At 31.2% G+C, this 20,748-nt stretch overlaps 1 protein-coding gene and 1 long non-coding RNA gene across 2 annotated transcripts; both read left to right on the forward strand.

The window, feature by feature from the left end:
• Positions 1-13,350: 13,350 nt before the first annotated feature.
• Positions 13,351-17,235, forward strand: LOC112038758 (uncharacterized). The gene is made up of 3 exons (XM_024071599.1): positions 13,351-13,404; positions 16,791-16,999; positions 17,109-17,235. The coding sequence occupies exons 1-3, from the start codon at positions 13,351-13,353 to the stop codon at positions 17,233-17,235; spliced, it is 390 nt and encodes a 129-aa protein (XP_023927367.1).
• On the forward strand, positions 13,694-14,057 carry LOC136066710 (uncharacterized). The gene is made up of 3 exons (XR_010628204.1): positions 13,694-13,712; positions 13,806-13,913; positions 14,030-14,057. It is a non-coding gene; the product is annotated as an uncharacterized LOC136066710 (long non-coding RNA).
• Positions 17,236-20,748: the final 3,513 nt, after the last annotated feature.

A 20,748-nucleotide genomic window follows, 5' to 3' on the forward strand; every position in this document is an offset into this window, starting at 1 on the left:
AATGTAGAGTAATTTTTGTAGGCCAAAACAAAGGGTTCCCAGCTTGTTTTATATTATTGCACAATCTTTCCGACAATCTTTCCAACACAAAATAAAAGCTGAATTGACAAACCCAAATGAGAATGTTTTTATGGAAAGTTATTAATCATTGGCAAGTTCCAAGTTCCAACTTGCCTCTGTAAAACATAATATTATTACATGGTTAAAATAAGTGAGTTAACAATGCACAAGAAGTTTGAATAAAATCTATACCGAGATTCCCTGTTTGAAAAACAGGTTCTACAACAGGTTCATTTGGGCAAGGCCTTGAAGGCACACACATGTTTGGGCCAATATGTGTAGCATGCTACATTTACCTTTGGGTCATTCCATGCAATTTAGGATTAGGCGAGTTACAATTAGGACTCTTTATAATTGTTCATCTAATTAAGATTTACCGAATAAACAATTGATGTGGAATTCTGTACACGTTCATGCATGACTTTCCTTGTTTAAGGTCCAATTATTATTTATTAGTTCTATTTTATGAGCCCAGGGGTTCCAGGCACACAAACCATTTTGGCCTTCGAGTCCAGGGACTGTTTTTTTTTTTAAATTAAAATCTATTTGAGCTAAAAAGGTGTTCAAAGGACCAAAGCTTCCTGGACATTAAAAAAAGAAAAAAAAAACTAAAATATAAAATTGACCCTTTAAGTTTTTCCTGCATTCCTTTAAATTCATTTAGATCCTCTAATTTTGCTTTCGTTAATTTCAGTCTTTCAAGTTTTAGATTTATTCAATTAAAGAATTTTCGTCAATTTTTGTTAAAAAAATCTACAAATATTTTTTAATCATTAATTGAATATTTTTTTAATTGAAAAAATTTTAAAAAAAAATTAAAAAATTGAAAAATTAACCACAACATATATCAAAGGTTAATAGAAAAGTCTTAATTGAATAAACTTGAAAGTTGATAACTGAAACAAATAAAAACAAAGTTCAATTAACGAAAATAAAGCTAAAGAACTTAAATGAATTTTGACGAAGTATAAAAGGTAAGTTTTGCAATTTAATCCAAAAAAAAAAAAACCCACACATATCCTTCTATAATCCTATTCAAACATCGGTATCATCATCAAGAAGTGGATTTTTTTTAGAGTTGTGGATGAAAATGAAGTTCTTAAACAATAGTGCACGGATAAAATGATAAAGCAATTTTTTTTAAGCTCACAGAATCCAAAGTAGAGTAAATGGATTTTAGGATGTCACCTTTGTTTTTTTTTTTTTTTGGTTGAGGATCGGATGTCTCTTTGTTAATAAAAGTTTTTCATAAAGAATTAAAGAATCACAACTAACGAGGAGCTATATAGCTTTGGGACTTGGGAGTAGGCATCCATTTTAAAAAGATATAAACTGACTCCTGTTCAAAGATGGCAAAACAATTGAAAAATGAAAAAACTGAAAGTTAATTGTTAAATTTTTTTTTTAATACAGTTGTTTAAATATTATGAAAATATGTGTAGTTTAAAAAGTATATTGAAAATACATATTGTAGTGTTTAAATGCTAAAAATTGTTGTTTAAGAAATAGTACCAAATGAGCCCTCTAATCCAAATACAAGCTTTTCCCCAACAGTGGAGCTACTCATTCTCACACATCAAACCTATAGTTTACTATCACATATGGTACAGACTACACACCAAAAAAAAAAAAAAAAAAAAAACTATATAAAAAACAAACTAACAACTTGTTCATTTTATGTCAGTGCAATGGTGGTAAACGCATTGATATTTTTTGGGTTAATTTCAATGTAGAGTTTCATTAAAATCTTGGACATTGCAATGGGTGTGAACGCATTGATTTTTTTTAGGTAATTTCAATGTAGAGTTTCTTAAAATCTTGGACATGCATAAATAAAAGAAAGTTTATATTTGATGGGTCTTGTTAATAGGTGTCCATAGGCCAATTGTTAATAAACTATATTAGTTTTTAACATCACTTTTATGAGAAATATAAAAAGCTATCAAGAAATTTAATTGTTTTATCATTTTTTCATAAAATGTTTTAAAAAGTTCTTAAACTAATGTCCTTAGGACATTTGTTAACTTTGACATACTTTTATTCAGTCTTTGAATTTTACTATTATTTTTTGTTTAAGTTCTTTTAGCTTAAAATGTTTTTAATTTAGTCCATTTATCTAATTTCGACACACCTCCTTTATCGTTTTAGTATCTTTCCCATTTAAAAAAATCAAAATGATATCGTTGTGGTGGAGCTAATAATATTTGATTAGACAAATTAACTATATTGGAAACTAGTGGAAGTTAAAAAGTAATGAAATGAAAAAAAATGAAAACTTAAAAGATTGAATGGAAAATAGATCAAAGAAAAATAGTATAACTTATAATTTAGGCTTTAAATGATAAAACAGTAAAAATAAATATTTGTTTAATTATTCACTAATAATATGATTCAAAATTAAACTACCCATTTATCAATGAATCATCAAGATTTTAAGAATAATTTTCTATATATATATATATATATATATTAAGAATATTGTAGAGTTACAAAAAAAAAAAAAAAAAAAAAAAAAGTAAATTGCAAATTACACCCCAAAAGTTTGGGGGTATTTGAATTTTACATCATGAAATTTCAGAATTTGAATTTTACTCCCTGAACTTTAGGAGTGTTTGGATTTTACACCCTAAAGTTTCAAAACTTATGGATATAAAATCCAAATACTTCCAAACTTTAAGGGGTAAAATCCAAATTCTGAAATTTCAGGTGTAAAATCTAAACACTCCCAAACTTTAGGGGTGTAATTTGCAATTTACCAAAAAAAAAAGCATAGATTTTAACTCTAGAAAATCTAGATGGTTTATGAACTAAGAACCTGTGATATATGAACACGGAAATGGGTACAAGTACGATACGGTGACAAGAACAATTTTTAAAAAATTATAACATAGTATGACAAATAGAACACCATTGCAATGTAAATACGATACGGGTACAACGTCCTAAATAAAGCGTTCGTACATCCTAGATATGAACCATGAACTATGAATAAAAAAAGTGAGTTCCATACTTCCGGAGTTTTAGTTCCATGGCAGAGATTCAAGAAAACACTATCAAAAAAAAAAAAAAAGGTCCCACATCCGCATTTTAAAAATGCAGTTATAGCTCCTGAAAACGTGGCTATAGGTCAATTCGGTCTATAGCCGCATTTTTTTTTTTTCTGGCCAAATGGAAAATGCCTGTCTACAAGGCTTTATTGATAATCCTAAGGCTATATAATCATCAAGTAAGATGCCACAAAATGAGGAAAAAAGGCAGGTGCACACATTGATAATCCTAAGGCTATATAAATAAATAATCCATATATTTCTCCTATGATTTTCAAGTAACAATAGTATGTGTGAAATAAACTCACTTTTTTGTTTTTAAGTGGTGGAAACACTTACAAAAAGGCAAACTAGACATCATCATACTATATAATTTTAAAATAGACAAAATTAATGTATAGTTATTTCTAAAACCCTTGTATTCACAAATTACTGTGATGTATGTAGAATAGGAATATCAGCAAAATATGAAAACATCATCAAGCCACTGCCAATCTCAACTCCAATTAAAAACATTCCAACAACAACAACAAAAAGCAAAAAGCATGTAAACAAGAACAGTTGAAGAAGAAGCCAAAATTCGAAAGTGAGCTCACCAACCACAACCCCCAAATTACATTGAAATGTAAATAACAACTTAGTACTTACTGATAGGCCAAAAACGAATTGACCACTAGTGATAAATTAACCAATTAATTTAGCCAAGTGAATTAATTAAATTAACTAACATGCAAACACGTGGTAGCATAAACAAATCACCAATAAACTAATTATGCAGCGAAAAATAAATAACACAGTGATTTGTTTACAAATGGGGAAAACCTAACGGCAAAAACCCCACCGGATGATTTTTAGTTCACCACTCCCAAAATTCTACTATTATCACAACAAGTAGTTACAAGTAAAGGAATCACAGTACCTTATACCAACCTACAGTTGAACCCTTACCCCAATACCCAATTAGACTTGTTCTGTAGTGACAATTTCTCCTTTTAATGCACGGCTCCCAAGAACGTGACTAACCAATGCGCAGATCCCAGTACGCGACTTCAATAACCAACTAGAGAAGATTGTTGGCTGCAAAGTTCTTCAGTTCATCCCAACGATAGAGATCAAGAAGATGCTTGGTCACAAAACCCAAAGGTGCACATACACAGCAACTTCTTCAAGAATGATGAACTAGGACAAAATTTTGTCTTCGGTCACAATTTGCTTGAACAAACTTTGCTCATTGCTTGTGCAACTTGTGAACTTTTTGACGGTCCTTAAAACAATCCTTTTATATGTCTAGGGTAAGGTTAGGAGAAAAGAAAGCCCAAAGACACATTTACGGATTCCAAGAAAATCATATCAGAATTCTGAATTTCATAAACCTTGACAGATAGGAGGTGTCGAGTAGGTGTCGAGAACACGGGCTGAACAACTTTCTAAACCTCGACACATGCTAGCTGTCGAACTTTAATGAACTTGCATTTTCTCAGCTTGTTTCTTGGACAGACTTGATGACTTCAACACTTGATCTTGAAACCTTATTTCTTGAAGTATTAAAAACACCTAGAGCTACTCAATTACAAGTAAAGTGCGTTTTGTCGAAGGATTAGCCAATTACATAAAAGAATGACATATGTTCTTAACAAGTGAACCACATATGTCCTAACAATCTCCTCATTTGGCAATCTGTGACAAAACCACAACAAACAAATGAACATATGAGAGAAGTCATAAATCACTCAACTTATATTTACTTGTTGAATACAATAAAATCTATTCTAATACAAACTCTTGAAAAACTTTGCAAGAAGAGAGTTTATGGCAATAGTATTGTATCCTAACATTCTTCGCCAGTGAACAATTGTATCTTGCATGTAGTATATACCATTTCATATTAAAAAACCGCAAGATGGAAGATGTATAGCATAAACATAAGATTTTAGGTGACCACAGGACCTCTATGGCAATAGTAAGGGCATGGCCAACATGGAGGGCACCAGTCACATTTGGAGGTGGCAAGACCTGCAAAATAAAGAAACCAATTTAAGAACAAAAATTATGAGTGCACAACTAGATAATGTAATTAAAATATACATACGTGTATCTTACTCCTTTCAGTTAAACTTGTTTCTATCTGAACTTGCATTTAACTTAATCAATTCACCTTTACATGTTGCACAGCATGCTTCATACATTTCTTTTAAATTTTTACAGTATTACTTATGAGAATTCTCGAGATTATAATACATTCATCAAATGGCTAAATTCTCAAGATTAGAGTTTTTACCTTGCAAACATCAACCATTCATGCATAATCAATGCATAGGAGTTAAACAGGCAATTAAGACCAGAATCACAAATAGCTAGAATGTCTGGGCAAACTTAGCTAGTCATAAGTCTAGGAGGTACCAACACTTCATTTGCAGTGCCGTACCCATGTCCTATTGGTGTCGCACCCATGTCCTGCCAATATTGTACTCACTGTGTCTTTTTAAAAAAGTAAAAAAAATTGATCATATGGCTGTGTAGTACCCTTTCTCTCACCAAACCTAGCCACCTGTAAAACCCATAAGTCTTCACCGGAATTAGCAACTCCATTGAACAACCATCACTACTAAAGGTTAGTTTAGCATGAACTCTCACTCTCTCCCCCCTATTTTCTACCAACTAAAAACAGTAACATCATCTACAACCCATGGTTGCCACCACCTCGAACCCAGTGCAGCAACAAAAGGAAAAGAGAGAAAAAAAAAAAAAAAACATTTGTGCAGCAACCAACCACGACTGCCACCACTTTTGACCCAGTGAAGTAACAACCAACGACTGCCACCACCTTCGACTTTGTGCAACAACAACCCATGGTTGCCACACGGCCACCGCAAATCCAAAAGGTCACCCACCAAAATTTAAATCCAAACCACATGCAATTTTGAAGACATCCATTCAACCAAACCCCAAAACCCAAATCAAAATAGCAAACCCATAGATCTACAAAACACGTGGTAGGTTTAAACCTATCAATAGTATAGTTCTCATGAGGTATGGATGGGTTGCCATTGCTTTGTGATATTATGTTATCCATACCTGGTTCAAGCATTTAAAAAAAAGAGGATAATATTGTATTAACCAAACCTGGTTCAAAATTTAAAAAAATAAAAAAAAAAAAGAAAAAAAAAGAAGATAATGAAATAAAGGTTTCTTCTTAGTTTAACTTGTTCTATTCATTTGTAACACCTTAAACTATATGTTATCTTGCAAATATTTCCAACTAGGCAGCTAATAATACACTGGATCCTTTTTAAGGACTCAGCTTACCTCTAGTGCTCTAGTGTACTTGAGCCAAATTAACGATATGGACACGGGTCCGATGTTTGCCATGTGTCTAAATTATGTAGCTCCAATGCACTAACTAGAGCCAACCCTTACCCTTGTTGGGAATGTCATGCCTTTGCACTAGAGTAAGGTGATACTTATAGGTCTACTCAAGGCAATGAGGGTAAATTGAGAGATTTTCTCAAGACGAAATTAGGTGCAACCACATGTATGAACTCTCTAATCTCTAGATTCATTAGTGGTGACACTTTATAGACTTGCTCAAGCAATTATTATCTTATACATCAGATATATCTACACTAAAAAAGTATTGATTCATGAATCTTATGCATTGAATATACCTACTACTCAAGGGGGCCATGCTCCTCAAGCCTTCTGAGTTTTTTTTACCTTATATGATCCTTGAATCTCAATTTAAATTCAAACGTATAATGCACAAAACCTGGAATTAGGAAAGGGACATACGAAGAGCAAACCAGCTTAGCAAGGTCTTACCATTCTTTCCTCTTCAACCAATTCTTTAAATATAAAAGAAAAGGTTTTTAACAAGATTGTTGTGATTGAATATAATGCTCCCTATTCTTATATTTGAAATAGATTTAACGTGGCAAAGCTGTCAATATTGCACCCCCATTGAATTAGATTAGAATCATGTTTTTGGTTAAGATGTACTTTTGATAGATTTAAATTAGTACATATTGGTCTGATCTTAAATACTAATTATACATCTTTAGATATATGAAAACCAAATCTTCGCCCTAAAATGATATTTATAAATTTCATAAGCAAATAGAGATTACGAGGATACCTTGTTTTTCACTGTTTAATGATGTTCCGAGAAAGATTTAGGCCAATTTATTCTAGAGAATATCCTGAAGAACATAGCCAAATAAGGTTACCCTTTTATAAGAAAATTACAAAACATCAAAAAAAAAAAATTTATTGGTAAAACTGTTCTTTAAAACTAGTAAGGTGCAGGGAGAATGAGTCTTTCATGGCAACAGACGCCTGTATAGCTCTCCTTAAGCTATCATGAAAGATTCTCTGAGTGCTATAGTAAATTTTCTTAAAACTAAGATTTAATGTCAACTCTTGCAAGCATGATGCACATAATAAATAGAAGCAATTTGGAGAGAAGATTAGAAGGAACCAAAGAGTCTTTTTAAAACTGGATTAACACATGACTTCATTTCATGGAGATGCCATATATATCAACTCTGGCTTTACTTTAGAACTTGGGAGTTGTACAGAATGCAATGACAGGAAGTGGACCTAAATGAAGAAGCCAAACAAATTATCAAAAGCCACTTTTAATTGAATCAGACTTGATCCCACACAAATGAGGTCAAAGAGAGGAGAAAACAATAAATAAATATTATCTCAAGACAAGTTTTATGTGAGCAAAATATCTGAATTTGAGATCAGATACAAGTGTACGTAAGAAATATCCTTAAGAAACACCAGTTATTCCACTGTTCTTGTGAATTAATCACAGAGGCTTAGATACTTCATTGACAAAAATTCTGAATCGATGACAACATTTGTAAGTAAGTAACCATATTTTCTACCTGAACAATCTTGCAAAATCATGAGGATATAATGTTATGGAAGTAGTAGCTAGATTGAAACAACTGAAAGGTTTTACAGAAACATGTTTGGTAAAAAAGTCAATGTTCTTCATGCAAAATTAACTTGCCAATAAGTTTATAGTACCTTAAATAGTGATAACAACGTATAGGGGCCATTGAAATAGAACTAAATAAACCAGATGCAAACCCTAACGATGTCCAAGACATCCCTTGAAAAGTCTTTTATCTAAAACTTTTAAACTAGCGGTCAAACATTTGAGCCCTGAATAGTGTCTGAAAAATTAAATGTAAACTCAAATACATAGTCACAAAAATTTGATTCTTTTTTAAAATATCTGTTTCAAATTTCCAATAATTTAGAAAATTTTGTTACCTGAAAACTCAAAACTCTGTGATTCTAAATATAAGGAAAACAAAATTAGCTAAAAAATCTGTACGATTTTAGACCCATTAAAATACAACCAGATTAACCTAGTTAATTCTTTCTCAAAAAAAAGAAAAAAAAAAGAAAAAGAAAAAAAAGATTAACCTAGTTAATTAGTCAAGTGATTACTTAATCAAATTATCAGATCTAGGTTAACACAAATATAACATATCATTATAAAGTGCAAAAAATAAATAACACAACGATATGATAACTCTGGAAAATCAAACCGGTAAAAAACCTAGGGAGAATTTAACCTAGCTATCCTCAAGGTAATACAAATCCACTATGAAAGAATTGAAATTTACATAATAGCGACTTAGACCACTAACATCCTATTGCTACCTCGAGTAGAAAACTTACTACCACGACCACATGACAGCTCCGAGTCCACGAACTACTTCTTTCTTGGATTCACAGCATGTACAAGCATTCCCGCTTGTGTATCTTTAAGCTCTTAATGCAGCAACTGAATGATCATCAAGCTCTTGACATAAATCTTGATTTTTGATAACCCTAAGTATATGTGAAGGTAAACACCTCTAGATCTCACAAGAGATTCACATACACAACATAAACAACAACTGTAACAACCATAAAAACATGACTGGGGTTTTTTCTTTTATACTTAAGGCAAAACATAAAACCTTACACGTCAAACGGGCTTGGACTGAGTTGGAAAATTCTGCAGAAAAACAATCTGCACGAGCTTCGATCAATCAAGTCTAATTTTCGATCGATCGAGCTAGGCAAATTTACACAGTAAATCCTGCAGTAAACTTGATTCCAACTTTACACATAAACATACTTCGATCAAGTCTAAAACAAGACTAAACGTTTTGATCATGCTTTGCTAACATTACAAAATGAAGTTCTAATACATTTAAACCTAAAGTCTTGGAACCCAACAAAATCTATTCAGAAAATTCTACTAAAGCAAACCAAAAAAAAAAAAAGGTAAGACGTATGTTGCAATAACACAAGTAGACTAGACAATCAAATTCACATATACATGTTTCAAATCCCCAACAAAACTTGGGGATTTGAAAATTCAAAACTTTACACAAAGTAAGACACATGTTGCAATAACACAAGTATACTAGATAGTCAAATTCACATACACAAACTAAGGTAAAGAAAAAACTCGAAAAAGAGGTGAGCCTTTGCATTCTAGGCTTAAATGCATTCAGCATCAAAGAAGTAATAGTAGTACACTTATTCACATCGAAGATCATATCATCGATTATACTCAATTCGTCACTAATATCTTCTAACTTCTACACCAAATGGCTTTTTTTTCTTCATTCTGTTTCAGTTTCTTTTCCCCTAAGAAGATATTTTAAAATGAAAATGACAAAGTATGTAATTATGATGGCAGGATAAAAAGGACTACTAAAACTAAAACGAAAATTGATACTATTGACTCAGCATTGTTTCCCAAGTCAACTTACATGTCCATTAAACAAAACATAACTTCTGTACTTTGCAAGTTCTTTAATAGAACTTCTATATTGCAATCAAATCCCTGTTAATGAAATTCAAAATAAAAAACATGAACACATATTGAACAAGTAAAGCACATATTGCAAAAAATTTCAAATACAAGTAACCCAACCCTCTGGTGATTCAACAACTGCTCACTTTCCTCCAGATTCTGCTTCTGACCCTTAACCGTTTGCAAAGTGCAAATAGTATCCCCACAATTTTCCTGAATTACACAAACAAACTCTCAATCCATAAAACACAAATTACAATATATATGAACTTCATGATAATCTTTGATACCGCTAAATCTTTTAGGACACAGTGCCATACTTAAATTCAATGGCAGAGCCACATTGTCTTCAGGGGGTTCAAATGAACCCAGGAGTTGAGGAACTTCCCTAAAATAAAACTTTGAACCTCTTAAAGAAGCCCAATAACAAATCAATTTAACACCAACCTTTATCTTGAATTTTTTAAACAAAAAGAAAAAAGAACAACAAACTAATATAATATCTAAATTCTGGAAAGGAAAAAAATAGCAACCTCCAAAAAAAAAAAAAAAAAAAAAAAGTAATTTGTTAATCTCAATCTCGGAAAAAGACAATTAAATGGACAGTAAAGTGTAAACACTAGAAAACAATTCCCATTAATTCATTTTAGTCAATAGAAAAGTCATATATCTTAGAAATGATCACCAAATTGAATGTGAAATGTAATCATATATAGTAAGAACACACACTATTTCCTCAAATAAATAGTCAATAATACAAAGAAACCAGAAAATTACCTCACCAATGCGAGCCATAACCTCTTCTCTCCTCTCACCTTCTTCCTCACACTCAGCACAAATCAAGCAAGAACTACAAACAACATAGATTCAATACATAAGCAAATTCAATATAATCCGAATTTAGCCAAATCACATAGAAAATTTACCTTTTCCAAATCTATATTGCGTATAAGATCTATCTCAGTAGGATTGGCAACGGAGATTGGCTTTGTGATGCTAAACCTCTTCGCCGGCGAAGAACCGTTTGGATTCTTGGGGCTCGCCATTTTCAGTGCCACAAAGAAAAAAAAATTGAGAAGAGAAAGAAGCAAAGGTAACCTCAAATTGATTTTGAATCAAAGAATGAGCGAATATCAAATCCACTTCACCAAAATCGGAATTACAATAGAATCGAAGGCGTAAATCTGAGAATAAAGGAAAAGGGAGCTGAAGAGGAAGGTGTTTGTTTGGATAACTAGAAAAAAAGAGCATAGATTGTGGTGGTGGCAGCTAGGAGAGAGTGAGAGAGAAGGTGAGAGACCGAGTTAGAGAGAGAGAAATTTGAGGGTCTAAGGGTTTTTTTTTTTTTTAATCTGAGGGTTTTAAGCTGCGTTTTTGTAAAATGCAGCTTTAAGAGTACCTATGTCCGTGTTTTCTAAACGCGACTGTAGAACTTCTTTTTAAAAAAAAGAAAGCTCAAATTGGGTTGGACCTATATATAGCCACGTTTTTCAAATGCGGCCATAGGCCCAACCTGATAAAATGCGGCTGCAAACACTAAATACATTGCTACAGAACTGTCTTATAGCTACGTTTTATAAAACGCAGCTATAGATTCATAATTTTAGCTGCATTTATAACAAACGGGGCTATAGTGTATCTATAGCCACATTTTTATAAATGCAGCTATAGCCCGCATGCTTTGTAATGAAAAGGCCCATCTAGAACTAAAATATTCCCCTCTTTCTTATCTTCATCATGAACAAACATTCAAACATAACATAGCTGTTTCAGTATGTATTTGACACCACCAACCTATAATAAAAAAAAACACCATAATACAAAATATGTACGTGCCCATTCCTCATCCATTGCATGGCTTACGTGCAGTGGCGACACCACGTGTAGCTCAGGGTGTTCCCAGGAACACCCTAACTGCCTGACCTGAAAAAAAAACATGAAAAAAAAATTTATATATAATAATTAAAATTTTTTATATTTTCTCTGTATTAGGAACACCCTCAAATTTAAAAAATAAAAAAAAAATTATTTGCTCTACTTTCAAGCAAAAAAAAAAAAAATGTAACTGAGCCAACCCCACGGAAAGCATCTCTCTCTCTCTCTCTCTCTCTCTCTCTCTCTCTCTCTCTCTCTCTCTCTCTCTCTCTCTCTCTCTCTCTCTCTCTCTCTCTCTCTCTCTCTCTCTCTCTCTCTCTCTCTCTCTCTTTATTATTTAATAAGACTAACTCTCAGTTTATCAAAAAAAAAAGACTAACTCTCCCTCTTTACTCTTTTGATTCTTGAACTATGAGTCTGTCTGTGATTGGCTTATTGGCCAAACTTTAAGTCTTTAACTTTATTAATATTTTGTCTATTTTTTACTTTTTTTGAATTTGGCTTTATCAGTTTATCTTATCCGTTGGTGTTGGTGTTGGTGTTATTGAGATATTAATTGTCTTTTAGTGTAATGTGTGATTGTGAAATTTTCTAATTGGCAGAGGCATGAGGCGTGCTTGTCTTTTGTGTGGGGTGGGGTGGGATGGGCACATGAGGTTGGGTTGCACATTACGTTATTGTACTGCACATGAGGCTCTTTTAGTGTAATGTGCACATGGGGCTAAACAATATAATAAATTAAAGTGCACATGGGGCTAAACAATATAATAAATTAAAGCAGTATAATTAATGACAAATAAATTAAAGCAATATAGTTTATAATTAGGCTAAACAACAATAATTAAAGCAGTATAATTGACCAATACATTATAAAAGACAAACAAATTAAATTATGTTAGGCCACAACAATTAATAATTTTATAATTAATAAAACAAAAAATTTTATAATTATAGTTTATAAAAGACAAACAAATTAATGAAACAACTAAACAATAATAATTAATAATTTTATTAATATTTCAAATAAACTTATAGTTTATTGTACAGTTACCTTTGTTCATTTCATTTCTTTTCATTTTTTTTCCTTTTGAGGTTTTTTGGTGTACAAAATGCAAATTTGTTTTGGTTTTAAGGCCATTTTTTTTTTTTAAGCACAAACTTCATGCCGGCCAAATCTTAAATTTCAGCCGGTATTTACCGAAATGTCTCGAAACACCTGAAATAGACCGAAATAACCCAAAAATTTTTCAAAGTAGAATAGGAACACCTTGGACAAAATTCCTGGAGTCGCCACTGCTTATGTATGGTGCATCATGCATGATCATTATCCTCATCTTTAAACCCCCATACCCATATATCTTCCACGTGTCATCTTCCTCTATTGACACCTACTCTAGATGATGGACACGTGGCATGATGTAATTATTAATATCTCACCCTTTTTAAAAAAAAAAAAAAAAGAGAGAGAGAGAGAGAGAGAAGCAAAGGAACAAAGGAATTCAGTTTGTTTCCATTGTGTATTTGCTATATTTGCTGATGGCTGTCATGAAGGAATCCATTCTTTCTAGGCTTGATCATCTGGATAACATAGTAGGTCTCTCTTACATAATTAGATTCAATTTTTTTTTAGGTAAATTCGGATTCAATTTTGAGTTTGGATTGGTACTGAATTCGTTGAGATAATTACATGACTAAAAGTGAACACGTGTTACTATCTTGACAAGTTCAATTTAATTATATAAACACTGGATCCAAGCTATGTAAATTGAGATTATAAGCAATATTACATTAGCTATGTAAATTGAGATTAAAAGCAATATTACACTATTAATAGAAGCAAAACTTCAGGCAAACATAGATGCGGGACAAAGGCACTTGTTGTTAGGGTTGATGAGGAGGTGCGTGTTTTAGTCAATTTTTTAAACCTTAGTATAATACATGTTGTGATTAATTAACTATAAATAACTAACACTCGAATGTTAATTAATTAGACAAATAATAATGGCGGTCAAGTTCCTGAATTGGCAAAAGTCTACAAAGATGTTCATTTTAATCCAAACACAAATAAGTGGATACACCATGACGATGAAGCGACATATGTATGTGTATCATTTCATCCCTTTTATTCCATTCTTATCATGTTTGTAAAGTTATTACATATGTAGTATTAATGTTGTGATTGTTTTTTTTTTTTTTTTCCTCTTTCAAATGGTAGGAAACTATTCTCAAAGTGCAAGAGGATCACTGTCAAGATCCTAATGCAATTCCCCTTACACAAGAGGAAATCTCAAACTTGGTTTTTAAGAAAAAATTCGGTATTGTAAAAGGACTTGGCATGAGACCTTCCTCTTCTCTGATAACCACTGCCTCATCTAGTGCCTCGGTAGAGTATATTCATCGGTTAGAAAATGAGATAATTGAGCTCAAAGAGGCAAGAGTTAGGGACGAAGAGGAGCGAGCTAAGGAGCAAGAGGCACGAGCTAAGGAGCAAGAGGTGCGAGCTAAGCAAGATGAGATCCAAAAGAATATTCTTAATTTTTTGAGGAGCAAGGGTTATGATGACGGTTTTAACTATGGGGGTGCTTCATCTTCAAGTTAAATCACTTATTGGTAACACTTCATTTTTTATGTATCATTTGAAACTAATTGTTAGAAATTTTTTTATAATATAGTTAATGTTTTTACTTTACGATTTTAATGTAGTAGTGTTTTTATATTTGTGCAGATTTCTTATTGGTGGCTTTAGGGGATTTACTTTTGGCATTATTTGAAGACATATGTGGACATCTTTTGGCTTTAGGGGGTTCTAATTATATTATGCTACATTTTTTGTATTGTTATAAAACATCTTACGTTATTGTATGTGTTGCAAACAATTATTGTATGGAAGGAGTTTGAATTTGATATTTGTTTAAATTTTAACTTGTGGAATGTATGGATCGATTTTTTATAAATGTGTTGTTGAAATAAATGTGTTAATCAAATATAAGGTTTTAATAATGTAATGACAGGTTATAAGTTAATATCAAAGTCATGAAAATAATAAAAACAGAAAATAAGTTTTAGTGACGAATTTTTTCGTCACAAATATGGCAACAAAAAATTGTTTTAGTGACGAAATATTTCGTCACTAAATGCAGTGGAATTTTGTAAGAAATAGTTTTAGTGACGAAAATTTTCGTCGCTATATGTGCATGGACTTTCTTAAAAATAGTTTTAGTGATGAATTTTTTTCGTCACTATATGTACCCGACAATAGTTTTAGTGACAAAATTGTTCGTCACTAAATATGATTTAATAAACTAAAATGGTTTTAGTGACGAAATATTTTCGTCACTAAATACTGTTTTTAGTGAGGAAAACATTTAGCGACGAAATGTTTTCGTCGCTAAAAGTTTTTTTTTTTTTTTTTAAAACAAATCGGACTTTTAGTGACGAAATTTTTCGTTACCAGGACTTTTAGCGACGGGGCTATAGCAACGAAACGAATTTCGTCACTAAAGGTTCTTAGTGACGAAAAACTGGACTTTTAGTGACGAATTTTTTCGTCACTAAAAATACATTTTCTTGTAATGATTTAATATATTTATAATTGAGATGTATTTATAATTCAGACGAAGAATTAAACACTAGGTCATGCATAGAGCTATAGAAAGAAATATAATCTTACAAATAAAATATAATATTCAATATATCACATCATTTAATGTACACTATACAGTACTAAAAAGAGAGAAACAAAAACTTAGCTGAAAATGATTAACTAATAAATTTTTTTTTCTCCATTTTAACTTATAGGGGATTCTATTCTTTGTTTTGGAATGTATATGCGGTATATATTGAATTCACTTCTATGATAGAAAGCTTGATCAATCTACTAAGCTTTATTGATTTTGGGAATTGGAGATACTTTGCTTGTGTTTAGAAAAGCTTGGTGATAGGCTCCATTAATTAGAAATGTTTTCTTCTTTTTGACAAAGAGTCACAAAGTCTTAATCACCATTATGTTTTCCGAAAACTTGATATATATCATTGTGTAGGAAATCATTTTCTCTTTTGGAAAAGCTTGATAAAGACATTATACCTAGAGATAAACCAAGATCAAGTCTAGGCAGTACTTATGGTGGTGAGAATGACATTAGCTTAAAAATTTGTCAAATGTTGCCCCAAATAACTTCGAGGCTTATATAGCTTGGTCCAAGTAAACTAAGAAACTTTTATCTCATATTCAAAAAATATGAAAATTATGCTTCAATAGATAAATGATGAGAATCACTGTCCTAAATAATTACTAACTTGTTTCAAAAGCCACGCCTTGTTCCTTAATTAGGGTCAACTGATAAAGAAATTATTTGGTCATTACATCATTAATCAAGTTGTAATCACCTCTATTATTTCTCTAATAATTAGTTTTTATTTTACCTAATTTTGATTACATCATACATAGGGTACTTATTTTCATGTTACTTGTATTATGCAACGTAATGCCTCAAATATCAATAAGATACTAAAAAATATAAGTGTTTTCAAGCTTCAATCCAATAAAAAAAAATTTCTAAAAATTGACCTACCCTCATATAAGAAGAGATGGCAACAAAGTAGTTCATAATTTGGCTAGATTAGCAGTTAATTGCCCAGACTTACCCAGACTGTGGTGTGTGAAAAGAGGATAATCCTCCACAAGTTTGATCAGTTATTCTGACTAATTTGGATGTTTTGTCTTAATAAAGTTTAATATCTTTTCTTCTTAAAAAAATAAAAATAAAAATAAAAATACCCTTTTAGATATGAAAACTAATAGCAGAAAATAAATGAATGGACCAAATTATTCCATTGTTAAAATTGAATTAGACTTTGGGCTTCAAAAAAAATTAGACTTTATTTTTTTCATTGAAGGAAAAAAAGATTGAAATTTTATTTATTTATTTATTTTATGTACAACTTTTGATAAGCATTTGTCAATTACATGGCATCAGTTGAGGCATTTGGAGGAAATTAGAGGGTGTAACAAGTCCCCAAAGAGCTCGTGTGCATCCACAACATCAAGTCAGATGTCATCGTCCCTTGATTTTTCCCCAAGGAGCCTAGAGAAGCGCTGCCGTCCGATCAACCATGTGAAGATTGAGGCTGAAGTGAAAGGAACACTCATAGAGAGGCTTGATCATGCAGAAGAACGTGTACTAAAGGTAAAAACCTAGGATATAAAAATTACATGAACCAATTCTGATCGTTTGATTAATGATATAGGGAGGATAGGGTGTATGTTAATCTGATGTGCCCAATGTATTGTATCGGTTGTGTTTGCAGTTGGAGGAGCAATTAGAGGCAGAGAGAAAAATAAAGGAGAAAAATGAGAAGAAAACCCACACGAAGAAGGGACTAAAGCAATTTGTCCAACAATGTGTGAAGGGACAAGGATAACATAAAGCCAAAACTCACTAAATAAGTAAATTGATGGATTTTTTTTTTCCTTGAATTTCTCCCACTTTTGATTGAGAGTTTTGTATATATGGATGAAAATCTTGTGTCAAGTGTTTTAGGTGAAACAATAAGTGAAAAAATAAAATAATAAAATACACCTGATAAAATTTTCCACATGTTGATAATAAACATAAAGGTGAAGTTCCTTAGTTTATCGTTTATTATTTTTAAAAAGCTATAAAAATGTTGGAAAAAGTTGTGTTTATCATTGCTTCAATTATGTAAAATGTGGTGGTAAGTTGTAAATAAATTCAACCATATCTAAATTTTTACAGTCATGTCTAAATTCATTAGGAAACTATTCTCTCATATTCATTAAGAAGTTATGAAATGTATTAAGAAACAATGTCATAACATTGTCTCTCTTAGGTAATTTAGATATGACTGTAAAAATGTTGTCTCTCTTAGGTAATTTGATGTGATAAGTCATAAAAAATATTATTATTTTATGTAAAACTACTGTTATGTTTATACGTAGTATTATGTTTATGGGCAAGACTTAGGTACAGTACTTAGGTGTTGTTCCTTAAGTTCTCTTTTTAAGATTCTGCGACATGAATTTTTCTTCATAGGATGGAAGTGTATTTTTTAATTAAGTAACCACATGACTGAATCTTAAGAGGAGAACTTAAGAAATTGCATATAAAATACTATACCTAAGTTTTGTCCTATGTTTATATTCATGTGTTTTCTTAAAATATGCATTTATTGTGGAAGAGTTAAAAGGTTTGTAAATTACAGCTTATTGAAAGATAAAACTTGATGAAAAACAGTTGATTATTGGCGTAAAACACATATGAAAGAGAAGGTATTAAAGAATAAAAGAAACGTATGCTTATCAAACATGTTTATTGTTTAGTAATAAAAACAAAAGCTCCTAAAAATAATCACTGTTTTGTTTATATATATATATATATATATATATGTATACATATCAAAATAATCATTATTAGTTCATATAAAACACTAAAATTACTATAAATTTAAAAATTTTAAAAAAAAAATACAAAGTGGTCAGTCCCATTTTAAGTTTAAAAAAGAAAAGATAATAAATGAGTATTTGAATTAATTTTTCTTATTTGAGACACATAATAGTAAAAACTATATAGTAAAAGAGTAATGGTATACCCATACATTATTTTCCAACATTTACTAATTATTAATGTAGCAAATTCTTATTAGTTCTCATCTGGGCCCACCACTAAAATCATTTTTTTACTTATTAATAATTATTCACTATATCAACAGTTTGTAATATTGTTTGTGACTTTAGCATTTTTCCATAGTAAAATTTGTAGTACTTCTAATATCACTAAAAAAAAAGTGTTTTGAACATAGTCCAAGGACCAAATCACACTTGAGTGGATTTAAAGTTCATGATACAAAGATTATTATATTTATGTGAGAAAAAAATATGTGGTGAATGTACCCTATTTTTGTTATGAATTTTTTAAAATATAGACGTAATGTACCTGTACTGAATCTACTGATCATGTAACGTTCTTTCTCCGTTTTCATATTTTTAAGCCGATATTTTGAAACGAACTTTTTCGCAATGTACCGAACTATTCCCATAAGTATATTTACCGAATTAAACACATACCGTATAGTACTAACTATGTTATGTAGATATGTTTGACTATATTTTACATATGGGGTTGAGTTTTTATGTTTTACATATAATCTAGGGTAAATTGTAAAATACACTCTTAAAATTTGGATTTTACACACTGAAGTTTTAGAATTTGGATTTTAACCCCTGAAGTTTGAGAGTGTTTGAATTTTACACCCCAAAGTTTCAAAATTTTGATTTTACCCCCTAAATTTTAGGGATATTTGGATTTTACTCCTTAAAGTTTGGAACTATTTAAATTTTACACCCTGAAGTTTTAGATTAATTTGGATGTGTAAAAGCCAAACACCCCCAAACTTTAGGAGGTAAAATCCAAATTCTGAAACGCCATGGTGTAAAATCCAACCCTCCAAATTTCAAGGGGTAAAATTCAAATTTTGAAACTTCAGAGCGTAAAATCCAAACACTCTCAAACTTTGAGTGTGTAATTTGCAATTTACCCTATAATCTATTTTCTTCCCCATTTTTCTTATTGAATATGAATTTGACTCATCTTAGTCAAATTTATACAAACCAAATAAAATAAGAGGATGTGTTAATATTTTTTTAAAACCTGATTTATTTATTTATTTATTTTAATTTTGGAAAAGCATAAAGCAATAATTGGTTAGAACATTCTTAGAGTTTGGTGTGATCATTTGGGGACAAAATGGGCTTTTGCCCTTAATTTTTTTTTTTTTTTTAATTTAGCAATTTGCCTCTATTTCGAAACTATATAGGAATATACCCTTGTTTCGATACTCGATTACTCTAAAATTGAGTTTCAATGAAATACTCAATTAGTGGAAAATCGAGTTATGCCCGATCAAAATTTATAAAATATATATATATATATATATTTGCATGGAACTCGAGCTTCCACAAATCGAGTTCCATGCAAAAAAAAATTTTAAGGGTTATCGTTCCATATTCAGGGAGACCTATAGTGGCGTTTTTAAGTCCTATAGTGACGTTTTTAAGCCATATAGCGGCGTTTTTTCTGAAAAATCTCCATACCACATTTTGGGAGTCCTATAGTGGCGTTTTTAAGCCCTATAGTGACGTTTTCAAGTCCTATAGCAGCGTTTTTATGCAAAAAAAAAAAAATTTGAATAACTCTCATTGTCTCATACTAAGTTTAGGGTGCCCTATAGTGGCATTTTTCTTGATTTCCTTAAGATCGAGTTCAATGCTTTTTTTTTTTTTTTTAACTTTGATCGGGCATACTCGATTTTCTATGAATCGAGTATTTCATTGAAACTCGATTTCGGAGCAATCGAGTATCGAAACAGGAGCATATCCTTATATAGTTTCGAAATAGAGGCAAATTGCTAAATAAATAAATAAATAAATAAAAATTAAGGGCAAAAGCCCATTTTGTCCGATCATTTGGTAGTATTTGTTTTTGCCTCATTTTTTCTTCACACACATAGACAACAAAAATAGGCATTAAAGGTAAATTCAAGGGAAATAAATATTACTTTAAAAAGTTGAAAGCTTTTGAATAAGAGGGAGTTAAAGGATATATTCCCTAACTGAAGTTATATATATATATATATATATATATATATATATTTTAACTTCTCCTTCAGTTTTGTGATTGGTATGAATCTAAATCATGAATGAAGTCAAAATGGCCATACTCCTAGGATGGACAAGCAAATAAGACTTTAGCCTTTAGGTACATAGTTGTAGGGAATATATATATATAGGCCACTGACTTCCCAATTTTGGGTCCATGCTCATAGGGACTAGGCCGGCAACATCTAGCTTTGCTTAATACTTGCCTTTATTGGCTTCGGGTCGAAATATGGCCCAATTTTCTTTGCTTTGGGGATATT

This window comes from Quercus suber, unplaced genomic scaffold (assembly GCF_002906115.3).
Source record: "Quercus suber isolate HL8 unplaced genomic scaffold, Cork oak 2.0 scaffold_4, whole genome shotgun sequence".
In the NCBI taxonomy this organism is placed as follows: Eukaryota; Viridiplantae; Streptophyta; class Magnoliopsida; order Fagales; family Fagaceae; genus Quercus; species Quercus suber.

Excerpts from the sequence above, each read along its gene's own strand:
- LOC112038758 (XM_024071599.1), top strand. The coding sequence starts at position 13,351 with ATGGCTGTCATGAAGGAATCCATTCTTTCTAGGCTTGATCATCTGGAT. Across the intron at positions 13,405-16,790 it reads TTGATCATCTGGATAACATA|TTGAGGCATTTGGAGGAAAT; the intron begins GTAGGTCTCTCT and ends ACATGGCATCAG. Across the intron at positions 17,000-17,108 it reads GCAGAAGAACGTGTACTAAA|GTTGTGTTTGCAGTTGGAGG; the intron begins GGTAAAAACCTA and ends TGTATTGTATCG.